The sequence below is a fragment of the Silene latifolia genome, chromosome 11 (assembly GCF_048544455.1).
Source record: "Silene latifolia isolate original U9 population chromosome 11, ASM4854445v1, whole genome shotgun sequence".
NCBI classification, from domain to species: Eukaryota; Viridiplantae; Streptophyta; class Magnoliopsida; order Caryophyllales; family Caryophyllaceae; genus Silene; species Silene latifolia.
The window spans coordinates 5,192,012-5,202,247 of record NC_133536.1 but is presented as its reverse complement, the minus strand read 5'-3'; the positions used below and the strand labels follow the sequence as shown (position 1 = coordinate 5,202,247).

The 10,236-nt window shown below is 38.6% G+C and overlaps 1 protein-coding gene across 1 annotated transcript; it reads right to left on the bottom strand.

The window, feature by feature from the left end:
• Window positions 1-2,410: 2,410 nt before the first annotated feature.
• On the bottom strand, window positions 2,411-8,893 carry LOC141612793 (uncharacterized). Its single transcript, XM_074431544.1, has 3 exons — window positions 7,430-8,893; window positions 5,121-6,416; window positions 2,411-2,482 (listed from the first exon to the last, which is right to left on the bottom strand). Exons 1-3 carry the CDS (start codon window positions 8,891-8,893, stop codon window positions 2,411-2,413), a joined length of 2,832 nt encoding a protein of 943 aa, XP_074287645.1.
• Window positions 8,894-10,236: the final 1,343 nt, after the last annotated feature.

The following is a 10,236-nucleotide window of genomic DNA, read 5'->3' as shown; positions in this document are numbered from 1 at the left end:
CCAAAATAACCATTCTTATAAAACTAATTACTACAATAACCGTTTTTTAAAATTAATTTCCAAAATAACTAATTTTACTAAACTAGTTTCCTAATTGGCCAAAATTAAAACTATGAAAAGCAAACTTCACCAAGCATCAGTTTCATCCCTCTTACTTCATGCCAGTATTGTTCGACGACAACTTTGGACTTTGGTTGATAATTAGAATGATTTTGGCTAATGTTTTTGGTGTTCTCTTCTCCTAGAAAATAATCAATCTCTTTCTCACTTTCCTTTTACCTCTCCATTAATATCTTCATTGCATGCTAATCTTGCGGGTATGATAAAGCTCCCTTATTCTATGGGGTTTTTGTTCCAATACCAAAGATTTATTCGTAAATCAGTAATAAGATTATTAATTTACGATTGCTATTTTTATGAATCCAAGTGAATCACTAGACTAGAGCAACAAGCCAAACGACTTTAAAAGTTGTGGTACAAACTTCTGGCCGATAGTTAATCCCAAATTTTTACGGATGCAAAAATTACTCCCTCGCTCATATGCATGCCGTTCTCCATGTATGAGATTGAGAGCGGCAAGGTCTTAAATTTGCAACAATATTTATGCTTAGTTAAAAGAAGATTAGAGTTAAAAGGAGATTAATGATTGAATATTTTGAAAGAATTCATGATAGTTTGTTTAAATTGGTAAATAATTTTAGAAAATGGTTATTTTGATAAAAAGTTTTACTAGAATGGTCATTTTGACAATTTTACAACAATATTTTCAAGACACCAAACTTTGTAATATTCCATTAGTATTAGCATTCTAAGAGTCGTTGAGCTATCGTAAACAAGCCAAAGTCACAACTACGAAAAAAGTAATTTGCCTGATCATAAGGAGGGTAATTATTGTACTGCGATCCATTATAATTATAATTCCCCTGCAAAGTAAATAAACCAAACAAACAATAATTAATAAATAACCAAAGAATAATTATTAATAAATATAACATGCATTGCATATACATGTTTCTTCACTGAAACAATAGGTACATGATATTAAATAAATAGATTTCTTTAACAACATATGTATACCTGATAGTTGTAATTATTATTATAATTACTACCCATTTTTTTCCCTAGAAACGAAGTCTTGCAACGTTTAAAAAGAAATGATGCGTAAGCTATGCATGCATATGGAGGTGATGATCGCTCAACCAATTCATGGACTATACAACCAGTTGTATATGTTGTACGGTGTAGAATCTGAGCTTTGTAATAAAGTATCCGAGTTTTATGTTAAAGAATGTGAGCTTTATTAGAAAGTATTCAGTTCATCCATTTACACATTAAAAACATGAACTTTAAATTAGCTCAGAAAGAATACATATAAGCTCGGATTCTTATACCTTGGTTGTACCATGCTTATGGTACAACTGGATGTATAATCCTATTTGTGCTCAAATTTATAGAAACAGATATTACTCTAAAAGTTCAAATAAATAATACTCCCCCATCTCGATCATTTGTTGTCCTTTTTCATTTTTGGGTGTATCAGTCATTTGTTGCCTTTTTTATTTTAAGAATGAACTTGATAAATAATTTGATCATTCTCATTCAATTTGTTCCACTTGCCATTTAGTTATTGGTCATCTTCTGTTTCCTTGGTTTTTGTGCCAAAACTAAATGACAACAATTGATCGGGACGGAAGGAATATCTTCGAAAGCGTCATTTTCACTAAATAAAGAATAAATATTATTACAATTATTTATCTTATGTGAAAATTTGAAATGTTAACCAAGTAGTATTAGTCCAGTGGTAGCTGGGTTAAACTTTGAAGCTTGCAGAAATGCAGGAGTTGAGAGATCCCAGGTTCGACTATTAGCTGGGGCGATGATGATCACTTGCCACCGCAGCCCCGGGGTGGCTATATGGTCCATGTGGTGGTGCGAGAATCGTGGGGACTCAACCCCCTCGTCATAAAAAAAAAAAAAAACTGAAATGTTTTTGGACATAATTTGTGCATAAATTATAAAATCACAGTTATTAAAGAAACCAACTATTCTCTGACGTTCCTTTTTCATACATACTTGGGGCACAAGATAATTATATTTCTTAAGTCAACTCTTTTCTCATCGATCCATACTCATTTGGGGAATGCTTTTATTTCTATTGAGGAAAGGGAATCCTTTTATTAGGCAGTGTTTATTTTCCCTTAATGCGAATACATTGAACCTTATCTCAAGTGCGGACTCTCTGTCTCATTTGGGAAACATTAACACAATACGCTACATTACATCGTCTGTGTATACAATTTTTACCAGGTTACTTGCCATTGCTTGAAAAACGCGCATGCTAAATCAAGCCAGTACGATAATAATAGCTCACCATTGGAGTTGCTCTAATTTGACGGATTCTTGATAAGCGTCATGGATAGCCACCAGTTTTTTTACCCCCATTACCACCACCACCACCAGTATCGCCGAATTGCAGTGTTTCCTTCAATTCCACATATGATCAGTCAGCTCATTCATACAGTCACATTTAGGGGGTGAACAAAAAGTGGCCCGGACCGGCAAACCGGACCGACCCGGACCGGCCGGTCCGGTCCGGTCCAGACCGGATACATACCGGGTCCCAAAAAATATGGTGACCGGTCTCCGGTCCGGTCCGGTCCACATTAAAAAATAAAACTAAATTTGCCTTATAAATTAGTACCGGTCCGGCCCAAACCCGGAAAAAACCGGACCTAAAGGGTTCCGGTCCGGTCCGGTCCGGGTCCCCTCCTAACCGGTCCGGTCCTCGGTTTTGGGATATGTGGTTATCCGGTCCGCGGGTTCATCCGGTCCGGTCCGGTCCGGTTTTGGACCGATGAACACCCCTAGTCACATTAAGACCCAGTTCTTTTGGACTGAAACTCTCCGAGTGGAACTAAACTTATAAGACCTGAACTAAACTAAACTGAATTGAAATTGAATCGTAATCAAGTCTTAAAACACAATTAGGTTAAAGATTATTAGTGTAAAAATTACAAACTAAATACCAATTAAATCATCATATGAATATTACCTAAAACACTAACATCATCATGTTATAACAAAATTACAACATTAGTTCTCCAAGATACTTTACAACTAATATACATTAATCCGAGCTTATATTTAATTTTCTGAGCTTTTTTAAAGTTATTTTTTTTTTCTGTTTAAGTTGATGAGTTCAGATACTTTACAACATAACTCAGATTCTTTTAAATAAAACTCAAAAACTTTAGTGCAAGACTCGATTCTACTCCACCAGTTGTAAATTTGTAATGCAACTCGTAGTATAGTCTATTAATTGAGTTAGATGTTTGGTGATATAGTGTACCATGTTATCGTACACCTAACTAACAAAACTCGAAAAACTTTAGTGCAGAACTCGAAAATTTCAATTGTCAAAGGTATGCAAACTCGAGCTGCCACAGAAAAAAATGCATTTTATATAGGCCCTGTTTGGTAATCAACAGATTGATATTAGCAGAAGCAGATTGGTCAAGCAGATTAGAAATGACACAGATTGGATTAACAGGTTTGACTAGTATATTTCAATTAGCAGATTTAGTAGAAGTGTTTGGTAATTAGCAGATTTTGGTTAATAGATTGTTGTATTTATGTGTAAATTGTTGACGGATTCATATTTCACAATCTACTAATGTGAATATGCTAGGTAGAGCAGCATATTGAAAAACAGTAGATTGAGCTCCAATATACTCTATCAATATGCCATTTACCAAACACTCAAAATAGTAGATTGGTAAGTCAAACATGTTAAAAGTCTTGAATATGCTGAAAATTTTCCAATCCGCCGTTTACCAAACACCCCCATAATGAGACTGTGTCATGGTGGTGGACTAACGTAATTTGTATTGCTATAGTATTATAAAATGGGTTTAATGATGGGGAAAACGGAAAATTGAGGGCATGATTATCAAGAAACAATTTTCTTAGCATGATTATTACATTTTCTTGGAATAATAGTTATATTGTGTGAGAGTTGAGACGGTTTTACTCTATGAGACGGTTTTTGTGCGTAAAAAAATTAACTCTTTTATTAATAGTAAATGAATAATTTTGTTATAAAAATGGACCGTCTCACACCATAATTCGTGTTCTTGGAAATGATAAACAATTTTCTTGGAATCATGGACAATCTTCAGGGTCCGAATTGTTTTTTAGCTTAATTCAGTATTCCATATAAAAAAATATTTTATTCTTTAGTTTAAATTGGTAATTATAACCAGAAAAACGGACTGAACTATTAAAGGTTAATAGTTGTTGTATCAAGATAAGCTAAAAACAAGTTTAATGCAGAGAATCTTGCTCATTTGTGGAATAATGCATGTGAATTTGCTTCAATTCCATACATTGCCTTCTATGCCTTCATTTGTGGATTGTTAAAGACTCTTAGAGCGTTGGAGGTAGCTACTATCGTCATTTACTCGAACTAAAATGTCCTTTTAAAATAATTATTAGAAGATGGGAAGATAATGCTTGGTTTATTCATAAGAATGAGAAACCTATAAATACAAACTAGTGTCAGAGATATGTGCCTAATTACAAGGATATGTAACTATAATTAGCTAAGATACAAAGCATCAAATATACATAATATATTGATAATTCATTTGGTCAATATATTCTAACACACCCCCGCAGTCGAATCGGGAGGTTTACGAACGTTGAGGCTGGAGCGGAAATCATCGAACAAGATTAGAGGCAGCCCCTTAGTAAAAATATCAGCGATTTGGTGACGAGTAGGAACATGTAGAACACGAACTTCACCACGTGCGACCTTTTCACGAACGAAATGGATATCAAGCTCGATATGTTTTGTTCGTTGATGTTGTACCGGATTACCCGAGAGATAAATGGCACTCACATTGTCACAATATACGATTGTAGCCTTAGAAAGTGGGTGATGTAGTTCAAACAACAAATTACGAAGCCAGCAAGACTCCGAGACGACATTCGCAACCCCTCTATACTCGGCCTCAGCACTCGAGCGGGATAGAGTAGGTTGTCTTTTCGATGCCCATGAAATTAAATTATCCCCGAGAAAAACACAATAGCCGCTGGTGGAGCGACGTGTATCGGCGTACCACCACGATCAAGGCGTCGGTGTAGGACATGAGAGTCTTTGGAGAAGACGTGCCGAGCCATAGACCGTGAGAGACCGTACCCTTGACGTACCTGATAACTCGTTTTAATGCATTCATGTGTGCGTCCATGGGATTATACATAAATAGGCAAAGTTGCTGGACCGCATAGGAAAGATCGGGACGAGTGAAAGTAAAATCAAGTGCCCCTGCCAAGCTACGGTAAAGTGACGGGTCAGAACAAGGAGTATCCGTGGTGGAGCTAAGTTTCGGCTTAGTATCTACTGGAGTAGAAGAAGCTTTGCACATGGACATCCCCGCGCGTTCGATTATCTCATTCGCATATTTGCATTGGGAAAGAAACAGACCCTTACCGTGACGAGAAACGGCTATTCCCAGAAAGTAGCTCAACAAACCAAGGTCTTTCATTGCAAATTCCTTGCTTAGACGGGACATGATAGACAGCCGTAAAGCCTCCGAGGAAGTAGTCAATATTATATCATCTACATAAAGAAGAAGGTAGGCTAGAGAATTACCGTCTTTGTAGATAAATAAGGAGTGATCGCACTTACTATTTCGGAACCCAATTGTAGTGACAAAATCTGCAAAGCGCTTGTACCAAGCGCGAGGTGCTTGTTTGAGACCGTAGAGGGATTTGCGAAGAAGACAAACATGGCCGGGAAAACGTGAGTCACGGTAACCCATAGGTTGATGCATATATACTGTTTCGGAAAGATCGCCGTGTAATAAAGCGTTCTTAACGTCCAATTGATGAATGGACCATTGCGAAGCAAGAGCAATGCTAAGCACGGTTCTGATAGTAGCCGGCTTGACAACCGGGCTAAATGTTTCCCCACAATCAATGTCAACACGCTGAGTTTTCCCGTCACCTACAAGACGAGCTTTGTGCCTCTCAAAGGAGCCATCGGACCTGTATTTATGACGAAAAATCCACATAGGCCGAATAACATTTACATTAGGCGGACGAGGTACCAATTCCCACGTCTTATTACTAATAAGAGCATTAAATTCGTCATCCATGGCCATTTTCCAATTAGCATCATTAAGAGCAGTCACGGGTGATTTGGGTATAGGAGAAATCGAGACATTTGTGTGAAGATCAAAATGGTTTTTGGGTTTCCGTATACCGTGGTCACCACGAGTGACAGCTTTCGTTGCAGGAGGAAGAATGGTTGAGGGAGGATCTCTACGTGGAGGGGGTAGTGGCGGGAGATGCACGGAGTTCTTGGTCGAAGCGAAAGAATCGTAGAGGAGGGCAGGGTGGTTGTCGTAGGTTGACTAGGAGCAGGTGACGTGTTGTGGGCAGGCTGGTTATCGGGAGGGGTCGAACCGGAAAGGAGATGTTCTAGGACATATGGTGATAAGGTATCATCAAGAAAGTTATATGTAGTATTGTCAGATGTTGTGTTTTCGGAAAAAGGAAAACGGGATTCATCAAATATGACGTGACGACAGATGATAATTTTCTTGGTTTTGATATCGTAGCACTTGAACCCACGGTGGTGATCGGGGTAGCCTAAGAACACACAAAGGGTAGACCGGGCCTGAAGTTTATTAATTCTAGTCGACGGAAACAAAGAGTAGCAAAGACAACCGAAAACTCGTAAGGTAGTAAAAGACGGGTTACGGAAGTAAAGCCTAGAAATAGGTGTTTGGTAGTTCATATTTTTGTTGGGAAGGATGTTAAGCAAATACGTGGTCATATTCAAAGCATGATGCCAAAAAGATGCGGGAAGCGACGCGTGAAGTAATAAAGTGCGCATAATATTATTAATGGATCGAATTTTCCGTTCTGCCTTACCATTTTGGGGAGATGTGTACGGACAAGAGAGTCGGAAGGTTGACCCGTGTTGTGTGCACATTTCCCAAATTGGAGCATTGTCGAATTCTCTACCATTATCACATTGAAACGACTTTATTTCACGGTCAAATTGAGTCTTTATATATTTGTGAAAATTTATGAAAATGTCAGGGACTTGAGATTTCTTGGCTAGAGGAAAAGTCCATAAAAAATTCGTAAAGTCATCTAGTAAAACAAGATAATATAAATGACCCGACGAGCTCGGGACCGGTGAGGTCCAAAGATCGCAATGTAGAATATCGAAAGGCAAACAAGTATGAGATGTAGACGACATAAAAGGTTGCTTAATAATTTTCCCAATAGAACATGAGGAACAAACATGAGTCTTATTAATGGAATTACAAGAAATTAAATTTTGATGTCGAAGAGAATTAAAAACAGGAAGGCCGGGATGACCGAGTCTATTGTGCCATAATGACGGAGCAAGTACGGTGAAAGCTGCTGGAGAGGAAACCGAATGTGTGGTTGTGATGGGATATAGTTCGCCTTTACTGTTACACCTCATGAGACGCATCCCCGTCCGATAGTCCTTCACACAAAAACCAAAGGGATCAAATTCGACGGAAACCGAGTTATCAGTAGTGAACTTTCGAACAGATACTAAGTTTTTGACAATGTCAGGAGCATGGATAACATTTTTAAGAATGAAGGGATGTTTTGGGTGATTGATTTTGGACTGCCCATAACCACTAATTGGAATCGTTTTGCCATTACCAACAATGATACCGTTTTTAATGCTCGAATTAAAATAAGAGGAGAGAGTACCTGCATTAGCCGTCATGTGAGATGTAGCTCCAGTATCCATAAACCAGTTTGGGTCCGGTGGATGAAGCCCAAGAGTATACATGGCGGCTTCAATATCCGTTTGAGAAGGCGGATTTTCAGCCGAGTAGGCTTGCGCCTGAGCAGGAGGACGCACTGTGTATTGAGGTCGAGGAGACCGTGTCCAAGGCGAAGTCGGGTATGGACACGGGGGATATCCCCATGGACTCCAAGGCCAACCTCCAAATCCCTGATTTGAACACGGACCAGCAGCCATGGGAGCAGCTTGGACCGTCGCAGATGCACCCCCGGAATTCGAACCTTGCTGATTCGATTGCCCCTGTCCTTTGTTTCCCTTATAGCCTCCACCACCTTTCTTTTTGTTACCCTGATTCTTGCCCCCTTTATGAGAAGTTTGAGGAGGACGACCGAGTATGGAAGACGAGTCATTTGCGTCATTATTTTTAACATACAAAGCCGAAGAATTCGAACCTGTGGTAGCAATTTTAGCGAGACCCGCCTCCTCTAGTGTGAGCATAGAGCGTGCTTGATAGAATTTTGGAAGCGGGTTTCGTTGACGGATAATGGATCCAACATTTTGATAAGCATCAGTAAGACCCGACACCATCTGAAGGACAAGGCGATTATTGGAAACTGGAGCACCAACATTCTTGAGTTGGTCGGAAAGGCTCTTCAACCTTTGGCAATAGACTGAAGCATTCGGGAAATCCGCCATTGCCGTATGGGAAAACTCTTGCTCGAGAGTAACAGCCCGTGAGTGTTGATTGTCCTGGAAAATGTCGCGAATGCGATCCCAGCACTCCTTGGCAGTGGTCTCCTCCTCAACGATTGTTTCAAGCAGATCGGTGGAGACCGTGGCGTAAATCCATTGGAGAACAGTAGCATCAAGTGTCTCCCACAATTCTTTGTCCTCAGCCGTGACAGGCGATTTAGGGCCGCCTGTTTTTGGTGACACGATATGATGAAGGACGCGATTTGATTTCGCATGATTTGTGAAGAGGGCTACCCACAAGGGATATTTATCATTATCCATCCCGAGTGTGACGGTAACATGATTCTTGATGTTTGAAACAGCGAGAGCCGGATGGAATTGTGATTTTGTATCCGGCATGGTTGATTGTGACGAGAGGTCAGGGAAGGAGAAGAAGATTTTCGTGAAGAAGCACGAAGAAAACTAGGGTTTATGCGGAAGCGATTTTGTGGATCGTTGCCCTAGGAAGCTGATACCATATTAGAAGATGGGAAGATAATGCTTGGTTTATTCATAAGAATGAGAAACCTATAAATACAAACTAGTGTCAGAGATATGTGCCTAATTACAAGGATATGTAACTATAATTAGCTAAGATACAAAGCATCAAATATACATAATATATTGATAATTGATTTGGTCAATATATTCTAACAATAATTACTATTCCAAGTATGCCAAACAAATTCTTGGAACATTATTATCACTTGGGTTGGAATAGTGTACAAGTTAAGATAAATTGTGAGGTTATTATCACTGGTATCAGAGCCAGTGTGACCGAAGGTCACGGGTTCAAATCCCGACAGCCTCTAATAACTCACGAAGTGGACTTTCAGCACATGGTATGGGGGAGCATGTGCACTAACCACTCTTCAAACCCAATGGGCATTCGAGTGAGGGGGCATAATAGGAAATAAATATAATTGTTGGACCTTAACCATGACCTTAAGGTTTTGGTTGAGATGGTTCATCTATCAAATTTGATCATTCACACTCAATTTGGTCCACATGTCATTTAGTAATTGGCTCTCTCCTATTTTCTTGGTTTTTGTGCCAAAACGAAAGGACAACAAATAACCGGAACAGAGGGAGTATATACTTGCGCCACAAGATAGTTTTGATTGGTTATGAATAATTCCTAATTTTTACTATCTCCGTCATATTCCAGTTCTTTACACTCCCATTTTGCGTAAGAAGCGAGATATTTCTTAAGTCAACTCTTTTCTCATCGATCCATAATCCTTTGGGGAATGCTTTTATTTTTTTTGAGGAAATTTAAGGGAATGCTTTTATTAGGCAGTGTTTATTTTCCCTTTAATACGAATGAATTGTGCATGTATAATATTTGAGTAGTCCAGGCATGATTATTTATAAGACAAGCTTAACACTACAACTCTCTCTAGGCTAGTGTAAAACCAAGGAGTCTATAATCTCAAGTAATACTAATTAAAGAAACCAGCAACGAGCCAACGATAATAGTAAAAATTGGAGTATCGTCTCACTCATTATGTTTTATTTACTCCGTATTACTCCCTTCGTTTCGGTCATTTGTTATCCTTTTCTATTTTATGGGTCTCAGTAATTTGTTGTTTTTTCTATTTTAGGATTGCATTTGATGAATAATTTGATCTTTCACACTCAAGTTGATTCACTTGTCAATTATTTAAAACGACATTTTGTTTGAAATAAGTGGAAAATATTTT

What these genes read in the sequence shown, in the direction of transcription:
- LOC141612793 (XM_074431544.1), bottom strand. Translation starts at nt 8,893, where the DNA reads ATGCCGGATACAAAATCACAATTCCATCCGGCTCTCGCTGTTTCAAAC. An exon ending in CCTCTCCAGCAGCTTTCACC is followed by an intron (nt 6,417 to 7,429) that starts GTACTTGCTCCG and finishes ACCTGCTCCTAG; the next exon opens with TCAACCTACGACAACCACCC. An exon ending in CCGACGCCTTGATCGTGGTG is followed by an intron (nt 2,483 to 5,120) that starts GTACGCCGATAC and finishes GTGGAATTGAAG; the next exon opens with GAAACACTGCAATTCGGCGA.